This window comes from Dicentrarchus labrax, unplaced genomic scaffold (genome assembly GCF_905237075.1).
Source record: "Dicentrarchus labrax unplaced genomic scaffold, dlabrax2021, whole genome shotgun sequence".
NCBI lineage: Eukaryota > Metazoa > Chordata > Actinopteri > Moronidae > Dicentrarchus > Dicentrarchus labrax.
In genome coordinates this window covers 6,139,769-6,161,360 of record NW_026136712.1, presented here as the reverse complement: position 1 = coordinate 6,161,360, position 21,592 = coordinate 6,139,769, and the positions used below count along the sequence as shown (strand labels likewise).

Here is a 21,592-nt window from a genome sequence, read left to right as displayed (position 1 = left end):
TTGCCTAATACAATGAAGCTGATTTATGCCTTAGCCAATGAACGGCCTCATACAGGCGGATGTGGTTTGCAGGGAAACTGCACCAATCACGACGCAGCACCCACTCCATAGAGGCGGGACTTAACTGGGAAAAAGAAAGTTGTCACACGCCAATCATGCGCAGCACTCGCCCCTCATTGGCCCACCGTTATGAATGAGGTGGGTCTTAACGACACTCACCGTGTAAGCTACTGTTGAAATTCCAGTGCTAACCAACTTTAGCCAGCTTGCTAACATGTAATTTAGCGAATGTGAAGACCTATATATAAATATATACAGCGCCAAATTGGATTCAAATGCATACATATTATTTCACGTCCGATAGGGTCATACTGGAACATTCGTCTTGATGTTTGCTACTGCGCGTGTCTCCGTTAGTGCAACCAGGACATGTCCAGTTAGCCCGAGCGCAGCAATCGGCGGATAACGACCCTGGCGAGCTAACCAGCCAGCCCGTTTGGACTGGGTCTGTCTTGAGGGATTTGAACAGGTTTTTATCGCCCAAGAGGACTGTAAAGCCGGATGCTGTGACTACCATGAGTCCCGCAGGCTGCCCTCATGTCAACAGCTTCAAAGTGGACAACTGGAAGCAGAACCTGAGGGTTATTTATCAGTGTTTCGTGTGGAGCGGTTCAGCCGAGACCAGAAAACGCAAGGTAACAAGTGACAGAAGGAAACGGCTGCTTAGAAGGGACCCTAACGTACGTCTGTCTGTCTGTCTGTGTGTCTGTGTCTGTGTCTGTGTGTGTGTGTGTGTGTGTGTTTGAGTGAGCTACGGTCGCGTGCGTGGACAGTTCCCCGCCCTTCAACACAACATCCGACACACATTCACACACTCACAACTGTTTGCTCTCAGTCAAATACTACCCACGCTCAGTCTTGTTTTTCGTGCTCGAACTAGCCCCTAAAGCCGACCTCAACAACCTGACACACAGCCCCAAACTGAAGCAAACTACCAACTACACCACCCAGTTAACCCCGCGCCGCCGAACGTTAGCTTACTTCAAAGCTGCACACCGCATACTAGATTAGAGAGCTGATGTGCATCTGTTTGCTTTGGCTCTGCGCCTACAGTGGCTCGACTTCCTTCCACTAGCAGACTGCAGGCCAGCATTGCACGGTGGTATTTCCTGGCTTAAGGGGGGGGTAATTATTGATTTAAAATCTGCTAAGAAGTCGTGAATCCCCCCCCCTTAAAACCACTTATACCAAATGATCGTGCAAACCCCAAGCCATAATGACAGAGGCGCATCGTTTCTATCTTTGCACTGCATGACAGGATCAACAAGGTTTAACTGGGAAAAGCAATAGCATGTGTGTCAACATCCAGCCTCTCTTTCACATGGGGTTCAGCTTGTCTGTTTACGTTCTTAAGAGAGGATCTTTTATTTATTTTAAAGATTCACTACTGTGGGTGCAGAGTAGATGTTCACAATATTAGCATGTAGTGCTTGCATCTGCAGTGTGTGAGTGTGCTTATCTAGCATGCATCCTGCACTTGAATGTGCTCTGGGACAACCCCATGTCCCCCGTCATCTGCTTGGGATCAGTGGGAGCTGGTAGTTCCAGGAGGCATGTTTACTGAAATAAATGGTGTAAATATTTGCAGGGTTTCTTCCTGCTGTAATTGCCTGGCTCTCTGTCCCTGCCCCCACCCTACCCCAAAGAGCAGACAAGGCTGACAGCAGGGCTCACATCCCTGCTGCGTATTACCTCCCCCCGTGGCACTACATTTTTATTGATCGTGGCTCAGTTACATATCAGACAGCTCTTCCATCATTCCCTCTGCGCTCCACGCTGACCGTGTCAGCCTCAGATTGCCACGATCAACATTCAGTCTGCAGCAGGCAGTCCACTGACCTTCTGTCGCAGATTGAATTTTAAGCGTTGGTTCACCTTGAGAATTCAAAGGCTGCACTCTTTGGTTGGCCACAGTGTCAATCACAGAAGTGTCTAATCCCATCTGAATGACAGGTGCTTTGGATTTTACCAGTCTACCATAAAACAAACTTATTTTTCCCGAAGATAGTAACTGGAGCCTTGCCGGATAATGCAGTCTCTCTCTGTACATTAAAGTACACCACAGGTAAATAATTACCCATCTTCATGTTTAATTTACAAACAACCACACTTAATCGGCCAGGAGAAGCTGTATATGTCTATATGTGCACCAAGCCCTCAAACTAACTAAGACCAAAGACCTGCTAAATCCTCTGAGTCAGGCCAGGTGCGACTCTGAGTTGCTGCTTCCTCTCACTTCAACATAACAAAATGCAGTTATTGGGAAAGTGGTCCAGTAGCTTATAAACTCAAAGCTGGTGGCAAAAAGACAGAAGGACTATGAAATATTTCACATTAGTTCAGTGGCACTACCTTAAATGTAAATAGGACCTCAGTTATAGCACTTAAGGTAATCACGTATTGTAATTTCATCAGTCCTCTTCATTAACGTAACAGCAAACACTGAGAGAGGCACTGAGAGGCTATTTTTGTTGTCCCTCTTGTCTTTTTAACGTTCCCTACACTTTTTGTCTTATTTACTATACAGTGTTTGATATCATGCCTTTTTTTTTTTTTTTTGGAGGGAATAGTCCTTCAATTCAGCTATCTAGACTCCTCCTCTAGATGCAGGCCTTTCCCTTCAATAGACAAGACAGATGTTGCGTTGAGCTCAAAATGTGATAATGTGCTAACTCACACTTATAACCGGGATCTTTCCAGCCCATTGCCCTCTCCTGCGCTTCTTCCTCACTAACATCGCAGCGCTCAGAGACATACGACATGAACAGAACTCGGGGTGTTGTCTGGGTGTCTCGCTGAGCGCGGACTCTTAGTTAGTGCATGGACGTTGTGCTAAAGCAGAACTGCTGCATATCCTTAAATGCTCCGTATGTGTATTCAGACTCTTGCTGGCATGACAGTAGAGGATGTAAGGATGTGTTGACAGACAGGCAGACACAGTTTCCTACATGAATACAGTGTTCTCAGGGACCAGAAAAATACACATGCGTACTGTAACACTGACGGAATGAGTGAGGAGAGATTGTTGCATATTGATGCCTTTTCATAATTCATGTGCTGTCTATGCACTTATGCATGGAGGGGTGTGTGTGACTTGAATAACAATCTGTGGTTTTTTTTTTTTTTTTTTTTTTTTTTGTGTTTTTGTTTTTCCATTTTGTTTTAGGCTGGTATGCCAGGCATAAAATAATCAGTAATACATTTTAAACGTGTAAAGATCTGACTATGAGTCTATGCACCAATCAGATATCACATCATTTATTTTCCCCGAAATGGGATCCTGCTGCTTCCCATCAGCGCTCCCATAGTTTTTTCCCCCAGGACGGCGAAATCATGACCCACCGTGCTCTGACTCTGATTGGTTTAGCCTGATACTCTTACTCCAGCCCTAACCAATCTCACTCCTCATGCCTATACCTGACCAAACAAACCAACAAAGGCAACGAGTATTAGCCAGTCAGGGTCAGAATAACTTCTGTTTCATAGCAAAGAAGATGATTCAGATTTCCGGTTAGTGTATGTTATTCATTCTCTATATGTATTTGTTCATGTTTAATAAAGGGTTTAACCTGAGCTAGGCCGTACAGCAATGACAGCAATCAAAAAGGGTTAGTGGTACACAGCTGTTAAAAAGTAATAATATATATTGTATGGAATCGGTTTGTAGTATCGACAAGGAAAAAATAGAGTTAGAACATCTCTATGGGAAAATACACAATATGGTATTTTGCTTTCTTGCTGAGAGTTAGATGAGAAAATCTATACCACTCTCATGTCTGTCTGGTAAAATATGAAGCTACAGCCAGGGGACCATTAGCTTAGCAGGAACACTCGAGAGAGTTTTAAGATTTAAAGCGTTAATTAGCCAGCTTAGGTAGACAGATTTGATTACCTTTTGGACTGAGCCAAGCTAGCTGTTTCACCTTGTTTCCAGTCTTTATGCTAAGCTAACTAGCTGCTGGCCGTAGCTTCATATTTAATGGACACACTTGGGATTGGTGTTAAACTTGAACATTTAACTCTCGGAAGAAAGCAAATAAGAGTATTGCCCAAATTGTCAAAGTCTTTTTTTTTTTTTTAAAAACAAAATGTATTAGGTGGTATACACGTTTATTATACTTTTTAAAACCTTTGAGATTTAAGCTCAAAAATGTATTTAAAAAAAGAAAAGAAAATGAACCAGCAGCTTTTAATAATTGATGAATATTGTTTCGCAGAACAACAAACGACAGCTCTGGGACATTTTACGGACAAAAGACTGTAGCAATGATGCATCAGATCCTGCTGTAGCTGTCTTTCCACCTTAAACATTCTCATGCAACATTAGCTGACGGTATACAAAATGTGTTGGCACAGGCGCTAGGCAATGTAGCAGAACAGCAGTCACTGAAATGCTTTGCTCAGTTCCCTTTTTAAAATGTTCCCAACGCTCTTTGTGTTTTGTAGAATCTATTTCACAGACTTTGACGTCATTTATTTCGGGTTCAGTCATCCTGTAAAGGTTTTTCACTGTTTGCATGAGTTTTCCATCCACCAACAGTGGACTGGGATTCGGTTCGAGAGGTGGTAGAGTGACACCACACTTCAGTTTTGACCTCTGCAATCCTCCTTCAGACAGACCAAGTCCTATTCCAATCTCTTTCTATTAACTATTGCACTCACATACAGGTTGATGTGCTTTGCAGGTGACTGAAGTGTGCATTTTAGTCTAATTTTCCCTCCTCGCTCCCTTCAGGCATTGCTCATTTCTTCTCACCTCCTCATATTCATGCTGGCTCATCGGCATGCCAGCTTCTCATCTGCATGCTTTTGAACTGTTGCTATCTACCCTCCATCCACAGTCGTGCCCTCCTCCCTCGTCTCTCCAACGTGACTATCAAACAGAATATGTATGATTGTATTAATATATATATATAAAAAAAATATATATATATATATATATATTAAGGCAAAGGGTTTTTCTCTCACGTACACACACACACACACACACACAGAAAAATGTCCCTGTTGGATTCCTTTCCAGTCACCTATTGTGATTCTGCACGAGGCACCAGAGGTTGAAGAAAGGCTTTGTGGGATGTTTTTTTTTTTTTTTTTTTTTTTCATAAAAAAATTATAATTGAAAAAGCCATGTCAAGTGTGGCCCTAACAAATGATTACATTTCATTGCAAAGTGGTTCAAGAGGGACATTTGACATTTGGAAATGTCAAAAGCAAAATGTGTTTACTTAAGCGTGTCAGACCTGCTGTCACACCCATGTACTGGAGAGATCTACGGTACTGTAGTACGCCTGCTGCGCTTGTATGGTCATTACCACATGATGAAATAATAATGAAATATTTCATTTGAAAAATAATGTACAATTTATTTATTATGTTTTTTGGACCAATATTAGGTGACAGTGAAAGAATAAACAAACTAAAGAATATAACAGTAATCGGTTTTATCGGGCCACAATTATGGCGTACATTTTAGCAAACATTCTACATATTTATTACATATCCAGTAGACACAGAGCAACATTAGCGTTCCTGCTGACCCTTTGTACCACTCCACAGTATTTGCTGTTGCTCACTTTGGAGTGATGCAATCAAATCTGAAGGAAATGATTCAAATCCCCCCTTTTTTCACAAAACTCTGCCCATATAGCTCGGTCTTATTTGGAAATGTGTCACATTAGAGAAGATAAAGATGCGTGTTTCACTTTGATTGCTGCAGGTTGGAGAATCAAAAAAAAACTGAGCTGAAAGACGCTAAAACACTCAACAGAGCTGAGGGGAATTCTCAGTGCGTTTTTGCAAGCGACACCATTCACATTATACGTAGTCATTTGATCTGTTGTTATAAGAATATTAATAAGTACAGCTTTAAAGCTTTTTCCTGAAAGGATCTTGATGGAACCAAATGTACTGATGTTGCAAATGTGTGTCTGTTGGTGCAACAATTGTGTTAATCATTTTCTCTGTCTTCTAGGCCAAGTCATGTATCTGCCACATGTGCGGCGCCCACCTCAACAGACTCCACTCCTGCCTCTACTGCGTCTTCTTCGCCTGCTTTGCCAAAAAACACATCCACGAACATGCCAAGAGCAAAAGGCATAACCTAGGTATGGCATACACAAACACACACACACACATACTCTCTCATTTTCATACACAAAGGCGTTCACAGTGTCCACAGGTGCAGCTGGAGACGGGTTGTTTTGACACTCCAGCTATGCACAGGGTGTGACACTTGGCATCCAGACCTGTAATTAGCCCCCTTTGCTTAAATGAGTTGTTCCCTGCCTCCTAAACACGCACGCACTCGCGGCATATATCTCATGCATACAAACACACACACCCCCACACATCGCCATCGGTAACGCTTCCTGTCTCAAAACAAAGGCTGCTAAAAGGGCTAATTATACAGCCGAGTGGCTAATGAAGACGTAGCCGGGTGTGATTTCATAAAGCGCTGGTGGTTCGTAAACACAAGAGCGTGTGTGTGTGTGTGCGTGCGTGTGTGTGTGTGTGTGTGTGTGTGTGTCTGTGTGTGTGTGTCTGTGTGTGTCTGGTGTATTAAAGGTCAGCTTTGAGTTACGTATTGGACTATTTGAGGCTTTGTGATGCATTTAATCAAGCAAACTGATCGAGGGACACAGCGAGCTATTACGCAACCCGGTGCAACATAATTGCCGCACAAGCTTGGCCTCGTGGGGGATTTGAATGTCACCTGTGTATTTGGCCTCATGTAGCCCATTAGAGGGAATATATGCATTAGTGAACTTGCTAATGAATAAGGACTGGGGTCTGTGTTGGCTGATTTAAAATTATGCACCTAAGAATCTACTTTATTGGGTGCACATCCCTGTTTAACAATCAGCTTGCTCCAGAAAAAAACCTTTTAAAACATTCAGGGGTGTGTGTGTTTATGGGGTAGAACACCCAACAGGAGATTTGCCTCTGCCTTGTTTTGACAGGATTATTATTCCAGGTCAGCGAAGGTAACATACAACATCGCACGTCAGTGATCTCAGCGATAATCCACATTGGATTTGTTGAAATGTTTTTCCTTTTTAAAAATGACTGAGAGGGCTTCTATTTTCAGAAAAGCACTGTGCTTCTCACCACAGCTCACACCGAGGTCGCTTTGTTGGCGAGCGCTCGTGGTGAGAAATGGGGAAAAAAAAGTTGCATCTCACTTCACTGAATTAAATATTTGCATCAAACAGACGCAATCTGGACGGCTCCAGATTTGAACAAAAGACGTGGGTGTTTGCTGAACACCAAGAACAGTTGGCTGTTTTTCCCCATCTATGCTACTCCCACAGGGACACACAGCCTGTTGTAATCAAAACACAGCACACAAATCACTGAATTATTGCAGAGAAAATTGCTGTGTATTACCTGATCCCACCCAGTTAAACAACTGCTGAATGTGAAGCGAGCCTCCAGAACAGCTTTGATGCTCCTTGACATAGATTCTTCAAGTCTCTGGAACTCTACTGGGGGGAAGATATTCCTCTTAGTTGGTGTTATGATGATATGAGAGAGAGAGAGAGAGAGAGAGAGATGTATTAAAATGTTGCTGCACAATCTCCCATAGTCATTTTATCTCATATTCATTATTTTCCTTTATTATTATTATTATCATTGTTCTTTATGTCAGGATTTTGCAAGTATGTGCAACACAACTCAATCACATCATCACAACATGATTACACTTAAAGTCAATGCTGAATCATCACCCAGCTCTATTTTGTGAGTCAGTTTTACATAGGTACACTGCTTCCATATACAGAATTGAGCTCTCAGATACATATAGCATATACATAGCCAACTACAAAATAAGAGTGGGATTAGGCTTGTATAAAAGAAAGTCACCACACATAAGCAGCTCCCGAGGCTTCTTTGCCCCTGCAGGGGTGAAGAAAAGTCAAGGATAGCCATTTATTTCACTTAAGTAGATGGTGCACTGCAACCTCTAAATAGAGCTAGAGCGATAAATCAGCCGGGTCCATGTATTAGCCGATATTAGCTTATTACAGCTATATTGCTTTCGATGTACATGCCAGCCTTAAAGTAATGTACATATTACATATAGCTTAGTTTGCTCCAAGTTTGTCCTCTGTTGTAATATCCATTACATGGAGGTCACACCAGCACACACTCGAATAAGTGTGTAAGAAAATATTTAAAAATGTAGTGCCAACATTTGTAACAATGTAACACAGAATCAGAGTCACTATGTGTGAAATGATTTAAGGGGAAGGCTGGGTATCGGCAAGAACCTGGCGATATGAGACGTATCACGATACAGGGATTATGGTTCAATATTGGGGCTGTAAGAAAGTATTGAAAATGTCATATCGCAATATTTTATTTTGTGATGTTGTATTGATTCCCAAAAACTTGATCGCTTTTTGTATTCAGACCCCCAACCGCTAGATATCAGTGTTGTTAACATAAACTGAGGACTATGATGTTCTGACTGTGATCATACAAATGCAGATCCCACTGTTCTGGTTGCATTAAAAAAAAAAATTAAAAAAAGCTACTCAGCTTTTATGCATATGTTGGTGTGCTGTTTTCCTAAAAATGATATTGGCAGTTTATTGGCAAGAATCTGGCGATACGATACGTACCACAATACATGGGTTACGATTCAAAATATTGTGATATATGGCGATTTTAATAAACAAAATTTTAGGTCTTAGTATAAAAACACACCACCTTATGCATACAATATTGCGATACGATTTTTTTCAGTACTTTAAATTAAAACTAAATGCCAAAACGTTTAGCACTGGGCAGCTTTGGAACAGGGGCATTGTTTTTGAGGGTGAAGCTGCATGGAGCTGTAGTGTACCAACATGTATGCAGACATTTCTACAACCTTTTATTGTTTAACAATAAAACGATAAACAATAAAAAAAAAAAGACTTCAGAGGCAATGTTGAAAAGATACTGCAAACAGCATATTATATTCAACACAAGCCATCATCCTGTTACACTAAATGCTGCGATACCAGCTTTATACCCAGTAGCTTTTTTTTATTTTTTATTCCCCACATAATAGAATTTAGGCTGTTTGAGCTGCGCAAGTGAAGCCTGTTACACTGCGGTGTGTTTGGAGCAGAACGGTGCCGCAGCAGAGATACTAGGGGTGTCCATGACAAAAGGCTGGGTTTGGCAGATGTTGAGAATCTGCCAGTTTGTTGTTATGAAGCCTCCTTTGCTCGGCGTTATCGCTGAGCTCAGGAAGACCCCCCTCTGGTGTCTGTGTTTGCGTGTGTGTGTTTCCTACTGAGTGTAATTGTGAGTTTAATTAGGTTAGCTCCTGAATCAAATGCTGCAAAAAGATAGAGCGAGAAACAGCGTAATACGGGGAGAGAGAGAAAAGAGTCTTTTTTAAAAGGGACAGATCTCAGCAGACTGATGAGGAGGTAATTAAGTCGTCTTTAACAAACCCTGTGGAATTAGCCTCCATTAAAACCACGGCCCCTCCTCCTTCCTGCTTCTCCTCCTCCTTTCTTTCTTGCTGCTCCATCTCTTTCATCCAACCGTTGTATGCATTTTCACTCACAGCTATTGAGTCAGTGCTGTTTGCAGCCTCGCATCGGGCTCACCTCTGTCTCTATCCTCGTCTCTTTTGCCCTCCTCTTGTTCCCATGGTTACCTGATGACCCTTTCGATATTCAGAATTGTAAAAGGCATTTCATTTAATTGCACTTCTGCCATCAGCCTCGATTTTTCTCGCTGTCTTTCTTTTTTTCTCTCTCTCTCTGTCATCAGTCCAGCGAAGTTCTGTACTTCAGTGTACTTCCTTCCCTTCCCTACCTCCATCCTGTCCTCCTGCTGCTTTTTTTTCTTTTCCCCTTTCATACCTGCAGAGGATGACAGCGCGGGAGTAACCGGCAGGCAGGTTGTCATGGCAACAGCAAACAGGTAGCTGCAGGGTACAGAGCAGGTGAGGAAGAGAGGGAGTGGAAGGACTGTTTTGAACATTTAAGTGAGCATGTGACGGTGAAAGATTGCACAGTGAGATAGGCGCCTCCCTCCCTCCCTCCCTCCTCACCTTTTGACTTCTCATTGCTCTCTCCGGCTCACGAGGTGTCTCTCCGTTGTTCCTGGATGGTGTTAACAGATAGCTGATATGTCAGCAGATAAGCCCGGCTACCTGGCATCACAGCTCCATGGCAACGTGGCCTGAATAGAAAAAGACTGCGAGATGAAGCAGTTAGCAGTTCACACAGCTCGCAGCGACGCACAGAGCTTTTTCACCCTCTGACTAACAGTTAAAGTGAATGTCCCTGCATTTGAATAAAACAGCTTTCTCATGCATTGTGGATTTTTCTTTTTCTTTTTTCTTTCCAGCTATTGACCTGCTGTACGGAGGAATTTACTGTTTTATGTGCCAAGACTACATTTATGACAAAGACATGGAACAGATTGCCAAAGAGGAACAGAGGAAAGCCTGGAAAATACAAGGTAAGACCGCGTTTAACACACACACAGTGGCATACACAACACGCTAAAGTTGTATGACGTCTCCCTTTTAAAACTTTAACAAATTGTGAAACTACACTCAAAACATGGAATTGAAATGTTTTATCACAGTCATTTTAGACATTATTATCTAGATCTTGGCAATGTCTTTCCTAAAACTAGAAGAGGGAAGCATGCGATCATTTGAATGTGCGTTGTGTGCTTCAGGCATAGGGGAGAAATACTCAACGTGGGAGCCCACCAAGAGGGAGCTGGAGCTGCTCCGCCACAACCCCAAGAGGAGGAGAATCACCTCCAACTGTACTATTGGTTAGTATATACAAAGAGCTGCGTGTGTCGATCTGGGCCAATCGCTCAGTTTGAGAGAGAGAGAGAGAGAGGGGGACAGACTGGAGTCCTCAGAGGGAATAATGATGTTAGCTGCTGCAGTGATCTATTAAAGCTGCAATATTGTTGGAACATTGTGTGTCTAATAATAGTCACTATTTGATTGTCATTTAACAGTACATGCAATATTATACTGTATGTGTGGGTGGGAGGCGTCGTGGTGAAGTAGGGTCAGATCGCCAATCATGTAAATGAAACATTCACATACAAAGTAAATATAAGTGATAAGCTCTGAATTTGAATAACCTAAACATTAACTAATTAATTAAAATGTAGTAAAATGATTTACAAAGAAGAGGCATAAGCTAAATATACCTCGACGTACCAGATGTTTACCATGTGCACACTGATTGGATGTGCCAGATTATTCATTTAAAAACTGAAATCACAGTTTTAGGAGCCAAATATTAAAAGTCAGTGCTCAGCTTCGGTTGCTAGTGTTAAAGATCACAAACCAGACCAGAGATCTTAGTGCAGTCATGGACTCAGACATACATTTTATAGATGGATGGATAGATGGATACTTTATTGATCCCCGGGGGAAATGAAGGATTACAGGTCTCTCTAGAAAGTGGATCAGAGTACAGCGGCAGCTGATTCAGACCAGTGCTGCTAGAGTCTTCACTAAGACCAGGAGAGTGGATCACATCAGTCCAGTTCTGATATTTACACTGACTTCCTGTTAAATAATTCGCTTTTAAATCTTACTAATGGTTTATAAAGCCCTGAATGGTTTATTTCTGATCTGCTGCTCCATTATGAAGCATCCAGACCTCTCAGATGGTCTGGGATCAGGTCTGGCCCCAGAGTCAGAAGTTAACACAGAGAATCAGCATTCAGTTTTTCTGAACCAAATGCCTGAAACAAACTCCCAGAAAGCTCTCAGAAAAGTCTTTATCTTGTTTTGTTTTCAGCTTATTTTTATCTTCTTTTTGATTTTACTCTTAAATCCTATTTGAATGTCTTTTTATGTTGTGTTTTTATATTGTCTTATGTAAGGCACTTTGAATTTCCTTGCTGTATACAAATAAACAGGCCTCGCTTTGCGTATTATAGGCTTAGTGGAAAATCGTCTGAACTTCACCGTAGAAGGAGAAATTGCATTTTGTCAAGCAAAATTGGGCATATTTGGAAAAATTTTAATTTTCAGACTAGAGTGGAAGCAATTCATCTAGACAAAACTTTAGCTGACAGCACTTTTAATAAGTAGAAAATAACATGGAGGATAGACAGTCACAAGTTCTACTTTTCAAGTGTTGAAAAGGTTCCTACAGCCTGTTGTTCTCTGCGTTTTCCACCACAGTCTACGCCTGGACATTGTCATTGTCTATCTGTTGTATGCTTTCTTCTTTAACTCCATGCTGATGTGTTAAAGCACAATGAACAAAAAACAAACTCGCAAGCCCTACCCCCAAAGTTCCTTTCATTTTTTAGTACCACCCCCAAGCAGGGACTTTCTGGTAGGTGAAATAATGTCCCCGGATCTTAATTTAGACCTGGCCCCTGCAGTGGAAATGCTCCTTCCAAACTACTTCCTAGTCCCTAGTGGAAATGCAGCTATTGACATCCTGTATGATGACATGATCACAGACTAAACATATATCGTCTGTGATCGCTGGTCCATCAGGAAGATATGAGCGGGCAGACTTATTGTCTTCAGAGAGGAGCGGCAGAATGTATTTGAAGCAACAGGGAATATCAGACTGAAGCAGTGTTGGGGTTTGGCAGTGTGTGGGACTGAGGAGAGCTGGCATACGTTTAACACCTTGTAGCAGCCTGCAGGAATCTGCTCTAGCATCATTAACATCCCTGGCGCTGTCTTAGGTGAGGGGAAATTACAGGCCTGGCTGCTCATCGGTGAGAACACTACCTCCACCCTGCCTTCCTCCTCCTCCTCGGTCCTCTTTCCTGTTCCTACTGTCCTTCCCCCTTCCATCCTGCTTTTGTTCCCCTCCCACTCCCCGCTGTGTGTGGTTTGCTCTGCTGTAATCCAACAAGGGTTTCCCTGCGTGCAGTCCAACGTTGCCTCAGGGGTGTGTGTGTGTGTGTGTGTGTGTGTGTGTGTGTGTGTGTGTGTGTGTGTGTGTGTGTGTGTGTGTGTGTGTGTGTGTGTGTGTGTGTGTGTGTGTGTGTGTGTGTGTGTGTGTGTGTGTGTGTGTGTGTGTGTGTGTGTGTGTGTGTGTGTGTGTGTGTGTGTGTGTGTGTGTGTGTGTGTCTTGTTTGGCATTAACAGCATTGCAGCTTCGATGCCCCACTGCAGCAGCCACTAAAAATGATCTGGACGGAGAGCTGAAAAGAGCTCTTTCTCTCTATTCTCCCTTTTACCCTCCTTCATCCCTCACCCCCTCCACCCACCAATTTCTTTCTCTTTGTCTCTTCTTGGTTTCCTGCTCCTCATTTCTTTTCCCTCCCCTCTTGAACCCACAGGCCTGCGAGGTCTGATAAACCTGGGCAATACATGCTTCATGAACTGCATCGTCCAGGCGCTGACGCACACCCCGCTGCTGCGCGACTTCTTCCTGTCCGACCGACACAAATGCGAGATGCAGAGCAACTCCTGTTTGGTGTGCGAGATGTCGCAACTCTTCCAGGAGGTAACTCTCCTGTGTTGTTTTTTTCTTTGTTTTTTTAACAATGTTCAAATGAGTAAAAAGAAGAAGAATAAGGGAGCGTTTCCTCTCTCACATACACGCCTTCCTTCTCCAGTTCTACTCAGGCCATCGGTCTCCACACATCCCCTTCCGTCTCCTCCATCTGGTGTGGACCCACGCCCGTCACCTGGCCGGCTACGAGCAGCAGGACGCCCACGAGTTCCTCATCGCAGCGCTGGACGTCCTGCACAGACACTGCAAAGGTTGGACACAGACAATAAAGCGACCAACAAAATGCCAAACATTGAGACAGACAGATGTGAAGGAGGCGAGAAAAAAAAGCTGGAAGAGTGACAGAGAGGAGGCTTTTAGCTGAGTGTGGGTGTGACGGGGGAGGGGGGTGCTGGTTGAAATGAGTGGAGTTGAGAGGATGAAAAGAGGAGAGAGAGAAGCACTGACTGACAGAGAGATGGAGAGACAGCACTGATCTCTGTGTCTCTGCAGTTTATAAGCAGAGAGGATGGCTGTGAAGTTACACAGCATTGCTTTTAGTGACTCTCTCTCTGTGTCTGTGTGTGTGTGTGTGTGTGTCTGTGTCTGTGCGTGTGCGTGTGTGTTTTTATATCCACACAGACGACAACGGGAAGAAAGCCAACAATCCCAACCACTGTAACTGCATCATCGACCAAATCTTCACAGGGGGCCTGCAGTCTGACGTCACCTGTCAAGTCTGCCAGTAAGTGCTTGTGATAGTGTGTGAGGTTCTTCCAGAAGAAAAACACAACACAAAAACCCCTTTTCAGGCCTCACTAGAGACTGTGTAAAGACTAACAGAACAAAGCCTTGACCTTGTGCACTACAGCATTGTCTTCCAGTACAGTTCCATTATGTCACACTATGCTCTGACCAAACAGCTGCTCCAAAAGGACACACTTCACTTCTCACCGTCCTGGATCAGAACTCTCCATTTCCCTGCCCTGAGGTTACCCTCCAGCCTCCATCATCCACACAGTGCACCATCAATCACACGCACACACACACTGAACCGCTAGACTGCAGCAACAGGAAAACCCTTTCATGGCACACGGTCTGTAAAGCTGATCACTATCGCCACCTGGTGGTCAAAGAAGAAAGAAGGCTCTGCTTTTTGTGCTCTGAGATGCACGTTTCATTTGAGACATTTAGGAATGTAAAGCAGCTGCAGTGTGTGTGGAGGTATAGCTATAGCTAAACATATGATTCACTTTATAAATCCTAACGTTTCTAAGCAGTATGAAAAACGGTTAAAAGCTCTGCATTTAAAAAGTAAGCAAATAGCGTCACAAAATGTGCTTCAGTATCAGAGGTAAAAATACTTATTGCTTATTGCACAGTGGCATTAATATTACACAATATATTATTGGATTATTATTATCTGTGCATTCACCGTGGCATTAATATTACACAATATATTATTGGATTATTATTATCTGTGCATTCACCTGTAAGCTGTATTTTAATGTTGTAGCTGGCTATGGTGGAGCTCATTTAAACTACTTCATATGATCATAATATATTTGCAATGCAAAAAGTTATAGATTAGATATTGAGCCTCTTTTTATTACTCTGAAATCTACACAGTAAGATTATTTCCATCTATTTCCTAGCTTCAATCAAGTGAGAGAATTTTGAAAGAAGGCCGAATAAGGGACTACATGCTCTATAAATAAATATCTAAAATAATTCATGAAACCTGGCCCCTCTGTTAAAACAGGTGTCATTTGTTTTAAGAAAATAAGACTTTTAGAACTCTAATAGAGGCAATGGAGAGTAAAAAGTGCGACATTTTCTGTACCTAAAACATATATCTTTTCGTCCAGTGTTTCTTTTTCCAAATTCAGCCAGAATGATTAGGCAGACCACCTTTAAGCGAACCAGGCTTTTGCTGATTTCTGATTTATTCACTTTACATTCTCCATTTAAAATGTAATGTAAGCCTAACATGGTGCCAACTCATCCTTTACTTTTGACCAAAGAAAATGGATAATAGCAGTGTTAAGCCACCCAATTTTGGTCGTCTGGTTAAAGCCAACTGAAGTCCTCAGTCTATAAGCCATGAAATGAAATCACACTCTACATTTTGTGGCAGGCGTGGAGCTAGCTGATCTTTTTTCCCCAAATGAAGAAGTTCTGGATGTCAAACATTTTAAACAACCATCATATTTAATTACTGTTCATGTTGGGGCGTAAGGAGTTGAAGCTACTAACACATAACACACTAACTTGCATCTCTGACTTTACCTTCACTTGGTCCTCTACATGTAAAAGGATTCATCTGGAAGTTTAAAAACAAAAACTTGTTATACAGAGTTTTTCAGAACCATGGTTAAAAAGCCAGCACCTCGGTAATATGTGAACTTGGAACAATTTTACGGAACAATATCTGGGGGGTCTAGGGTGGTGGCTCAATGGATAACAAAGATCACAAGCAAGAAGGTCATGGATTTGAGTCCCCCTGCAAGATGTGGATTCTGTGTGGACTGTGAGGTTCGCCTCGTACCTGTGTGGCTTTCATCTGCTCCGGTGTCCTCCCACATGCAGGATAGGTTATTTGGAGACTTTGCCTGTTGGTGTGAATGTGGGAGTTAATGTCTTTGTGTGTTAGCCCCGTGACAGACCGGCAACTCGCCCAGCATGCACCCCACCTCTCGCCCAGTGTGGGCTGGAACAGGCTCCAACCCCCTGCAAACCCTGCACAAGAAAAGCATATTAAAGGAAAGCTGGATGCTAACGGAGGCAGTTTCTTTAGAAAAGATGGTCTCCACCCAAATGTTCTCAGGTCGCGAATGCTATCGGCCAATGTAATTAGTTTTATATCCTTAACTGCCAGCACTAAGCTGAATGATGTTCAGCAGTAGAATTATCTCTATCGCCCAGATGAACGAGCTGCCAACATTAGGAGTGGAAAGGGTCTGAGCCACGGTGCCAAGATGGAGTTGATGCCAGATTTTTTATTCTCTCCCTCTTTTGTCTCCCTCTCACTTATATGTCTGTCTGAATAAAGGAAAACTACAAAGTGCAGTGTCTTACTGTGCCTCCTGTGAAGTGGGTAACAGACTGGAAGATGTACAAATCTACACACAGCAACTCCTTCAATCTACATTAGATATCTACAGCATCTTCACCCTCTCCGACAGACTCACCATCTCCTGTGTGTCTCTCTGTCTTGCTCCTAGCGGTGTTTCGACGACCATAGACCCATTCTGGGACATCAGCCTGGACCTGCCAGGCTCCTCCACCCCATTCTGGCCCCTCAGTCCCGGGGGAGACGGATCAGCACTTAACGGAGAGAGTCACACCACTGGAGCCACAACACTCACAGACTGTCTGCGCAGGTAACTGACATTTCTTACATTATTTTTTGATAAATTCTCTCTTTAGCGTATCAAATCTTCTTTCTCTCTGCCACAGAGTTCCACACTGGAAGTAAACAGTGCAGCTTTTTGTTTTCGCATGCATGCACTGACAAATTCAGAGACACGAACAATCCCAGAATCAGCACACCACAGCCCTTTAGAGAGCAAGTGACACACACGGTTAAATACACACACACCAGTGTTTCCTCTATGTCGATTTTGGAGCGGCGGCCCACCGCTGTTAAATTTCTGCCGCCACAGTATCAGAAATGGGGCAGACGCACAATGTAGTCACGGTTGCCTTTTAAATGATCCTGCCGACATAATGCACCCCCGTTGGCTGCCGCTCACATTGCAATTTAACAACAAGTAGAACTATTCAGAGGTTATTCGGGCTGTCCAGTTTAACTCCACATACTGTTGTGTTGATGTAGCTTATTGTCAAAATGTTCACTTTCTTCCAAGTCGACTATTAAACTAACAGCTCCACCAAAAACGTCACCACGGTGGGTCCGTTTTAATTGGACAACGTTCAACTTGTCAGTTCTCAGCTCAACGTCCTGATATCAAACATCTGGAAACATTAAAACGGTAAATATATTTGTTTGTGTCACTTCTGTTTCATACGTAAAACGTTTGCCGGTGGGACGTAACGGGGGGGTTGTTCGGACAGGCCTGCCCCCACTGCTAAATAAAATCCTAGAGGAAACACTGCACATATTCACGGTTCCCTGAACACTAATTCCTGTTCCCAAATCCACTGGAGCGGAGATTCAGGGATAAAACCACACATAGACACAACTGCACTGGTACTAAACCGCATCCTCTCCTGTCTAGGTTCACCAGGCCAGAGCACCTCGGCAGCAGTGCTAAGATCAAGTGCAGCGGTTGCCATAGTTACCAGGAGTCCACCAAGCAGCTGACCATGAAAAAGCTGCCCATCGTGGCCTGCTTTCACCTCAAAGTAAGAGTGTGTGTGTGTGTGTGAGTGTGTGTGTGTTTGTGTGTGAGAGTGAGAGAGAGATGATTTGACTGTGTTGTAACACGCGTTTCTTTGTTTGTTTCCAGAGGTTTGAACATTCAGCCAAACTGCGACGGAAGATCACAACTTACGTCTCCTTCCCGTTGGAGCTGGACATGACCCCCTTCATGGCCTCCAGGTGCATACGAATAATGTATAAAAATAATGTAAAACTACAGGAATTAAAAGAAAGACATGGAGCACAAAACAGTTGGATTTTAGAGCAAAAACAAAACAAAAAACTTGCTAAAAGTTGGTGATGTTGTGACTCAGTGTTGTCCTGCTGTGTGTTTCAGTAAAGAAAGCCGGATGAACGGGCAGTACCAGCAGACCGTAGACCCCTTCAACAATGACAACAAGTAAGGCAAACATCCTTCTGTATAAACCAGTAAATATATAAATAAACCATCTGAACCAGCACTGGGTACAAATATTCCAAAAGGAACCAACTTATCACTCTGTCACCAGTAAGTGTAACTACACCATTCACTTCTGCTGGCTCCCTCCCTCTCAGCAAATTAATAATTATAAATAAAAATAAAACATGTGCAAAGGACAGTGACTTTAGGGGGCGTGGCCTCGACACTGACCACAGTGATTGACAGACAGCATAACAGCAAGCTGTTGGGCAGCTGCTGTCAGACTCTCCGTGTCCGCGCTGGAAACACAGTCCGCTGGAGGTTTTACAGTCACTAGGAGCACTTTGACTGCCGTTGGTAAAAGTTTCTGTGTGGTACCTGTGTTGTAGCTGAGCTAACGGCTCAGAGAGACTAACCCCTAGTATGTGTGTTGGTAAATTTGGTAACATTTATGTGTTTCATCACAGTATAGTCATAATTCAGTTTAAAGCTACTGCGTGCAGTATCTCTTTATAGTTGTGTTATTGACCCCCCTGACAACGGACCTGACAGAATGGATCTTGCATAATGAAAAAGGTATTCAGTGTGACCAGTCTTCATTCCTTTCACTGGAGAGAATTCACCACAGACTTGATGTTAATCTTTACTGTCTGTATTGTAAAATATAGTGTTTTTTTGCTTTATTTATTCACTCATTTTCCCAATGGTGTCAGCTGTTTGTAGTTGCAGCATAAATTTGGGGTTCAGTATCTTGCTGAAGGATACTTCGACATGTGGCACCAGGGGCTGGGGATCGAACCCACAACCTTCCGATTTAGGAACGACCCGCTCTGCCTCTGAGCCACAGCCTTGGTGCAGCGTTAAGCCTCCTCTTCTCTCTCTCTTGTGTTTCAGGTATAGCCTATTTGCAGTGGTGAACCACCAGGGGACACTAGAGAGCGGCCATTACACCACCTTCATCCGCCAGCACAAAGACCAGTGGTTTAAATGCGACGATGCCATCATCACCAAGGCTAGCATCAAGGACGTCCTGGATAGTGAAGGGTGAGCCACTCATAGTGTTGAGCATAGCACCTCAACTGCTGTTGGTTAGATGTGTCAAATGTAACTAAATACAGTTTGTGTCTCCATAGCCGTTTGACAGCGACCGCTCCCTTTATTAGTGCTGCTGCAATCTGACCTCATGTTGCCTTTATCTCCCCAGGTACCTTTTGTTCTACCACAAACAGTTCCTGGAGTACGAGTAGTTCCCTCCACCGGCACCGCCTGCAGGAGTCGAGGGATGAGGCAAGGATTACAGTAGTTGCATGAGAAAAGGTAACGGAGTGATGAGAGAGGCGTGGAAACAGAAACACAAGCCTACCTGATTCACTCTTTAGGTCGCAACTCTCTAACATGGAACCACCCTTACTACATACTAATCCAGCTCCACCGTAAGACATTCAAGGAAGAGCCTTCGGCCATGCAGCATAGTGCAGAAAGCGTCAGAACCAAACAAAATTTAAGAAATTTGTGAGCCCTGGAGGAATATTGCACACCTGCAAAAGTTATTCACTTAAATTTGTGGGGATGAAGAAGAAAGCAGCTGTGATAATCTTCTATAAGAACGAAATGACTGCAAAATCAGTCTGTACTTGGTGTCTGACAATAGAGGAATAGTGTCCCATCCCCACTTTTTCTCTCTTTCAGACACAGACAAAAGAGCAGGAGTTGTTTTTAAAACCTTAGTTTATCTGGGGAAGGTACACTTGATCACAAATCCTGTTCTACATCAACGTCCTGTGTCATGCTCGCACAGCTGCATTTACGATCACCTAAAGGCGCTAAGAAGTGGAACTCGGGGGTTCAAGGCTCTGCTTTAGCGAAGAAAGTGATTTTTTAAAATTTTTTTTTAATTAGTTTTTCCTAAACTGGCAACTTTTTGGACACAAGCACACTTGTCTGACACACTCACAGTCCTCCAAACGACCAAATGCTTCAAGGATGGACGTTGTCTTTATTATGCACTTTTGTTCAGAATGCAAAGAGTGGGGGGAAGAAATCACCTGACAAATGGTATTATGAACATCGTATAGAAAAAGACAGTTAATTCCATTTATTACTCGTGAGTTTGTAGGTGTCAGTCAGATACTTTTAGGAAACCTTTTCTTGAACAAGGACGCAAAGGATCTGTTATTTTCTGCCTCTCATGCTGCTTCCAACAGTCACAGGGGGGGAAATAAATTACACAGTGAATATTATATTTTTATACATACTGTAATTAAAAAGTTTGTTTACAGTTTTTCATTCTCCCTAAACTCTCACATTGTTCGTCTGTGTTGCATTGTGTCGTCAGTCATGTTTTTTGTACACAAAAGCAAAATAGTGCTTATTACGTTCTTGAAACTGCTGCTATGGCGGCTCAATTTTTAGTAAGTCATTTAACTTTAATTTGGTCACATTTTTTGGCGTTACAGAAGCATTTATCTCCACGTTCAAGATATGTTGTTGTGATGCTGTTTCAGGTAAATGGCAAAAAAAAAGAAATGAAACAAAAGAGGAGACCGTAAGTCTCCGTACGGAGTGTGTATAATGGGTCAGAAGCTCGATTCTACAGTGTTAACCGTTGGCCGCATGTCGCTCTAAATCAGTGTGTTTGTGTGTGTGTGTGTGTGTGCGTGTGTGTGCACGTGTATGTGCCCAACAATGGGGAGAGGAGGAAAAAAAAAAGCTCAGTGTAGGTGTGTTTGTGTAAAATCTGTTATTGTGTGTAAAGAGACAAAAAACAAAAGTGCGTATGTGTTCTCGTTTGTATGCACGTGTGTCGTGCGCGTGCGTATGTAGCGTATGTTCGTGTACTGAATCAGTACTTGCATTCAGCATGCCGTCTGAGCTGGGTATCACAGTTTGATAGGATTTTTTTCCACATGTTGATGATGTATGTAAAAGTATATATGTACAGTTTGTATTTTGAGAGACAAATGGTGAAACCTCAAAAGTTGATTTTGTTCTTCTATATTGCTGGATCCGGACACGGGGTCGTAATCAGAAGAAACTTGTCTTGACCCGGTCAGTCATTCCTCGCACACACATTTAACTGCTGCAAGAACTGGACACAGTGATTGAAAAGACACTCAAATAAAGAAAAATCTATATCTGTAAACACTTTTCTGCTTGTTATTGATTGCCCTTGGTTATGAGATTATTTTGTGAATGTTATTAATGACTGAAGAATATCTACAGATTAGTTTGAGGGTTATCCAACTGCAGGTAACCATAACAACAGTACTTCATGCTGTTTTCAACTCT

The 21,592-nt window shown here is 42.8% G+C and overlaps 1 protein-coding gene across 1 annotated transcript; it reads left to right on the top strand.

The window, feature by feature from the left end:
• The first annotated feature begins 189 nt into the window (after positions 1-189).
• On the top strand, positions 190-21,446 carry usp22 (ubiquitin specific peptidase 22). Its single transcript, XM_051417979.1, has 13 exons — positions 190-695; positions 6,035-6,167; positions 10,420-10,533; positions 10,759-10,860; positions 13,366-13,532; positions 13,645-13,792; positions 14,163-14,265; positions 16,745-16,903; positions 17,762-17,888; positions 17,993-18,084; positions 18,242-18,304; positions 19,199-19,348; positions 19,509-21,446. Exons 1-13 carry the CDS (start codon positions 576-578, stop codon positions 19,549-19,551), a joined length of 1,521 nt encoding a protein of 506 aa, XP_051273939.1. The 5' UTR covers positions 190-575; the 3' UTR covers positions 19,552-21,446.
• The last annotated feature ends 146 nt before the right edge of the window (positions 21,447-21,592 follow it).

Bases quoted from the DNA above. Each gene is read 5' to 3' on its own strand.
- usp22 (XM_051417979.1), top strand. From the start codon at position 576: ATGAGTCCCGCAGGCTGCCCTCATGTCAACAGCTTCAAAGTGGACAAC. The intron at 16,904-17,761 runs GTAACTGACATT...TCTCCTGTCTAG, and splicing joins CTCACAGACTGTCTGCGCAG to GTTCACCAGGCCAGAGCACC. The intron at 19,349-19,508 runs GTGAGCCACTCA...TTATCTCCCCAG, and splicing joins GACGTCCTGGATAGTGAAGG to GTACCTTTTGTTCTACCACA.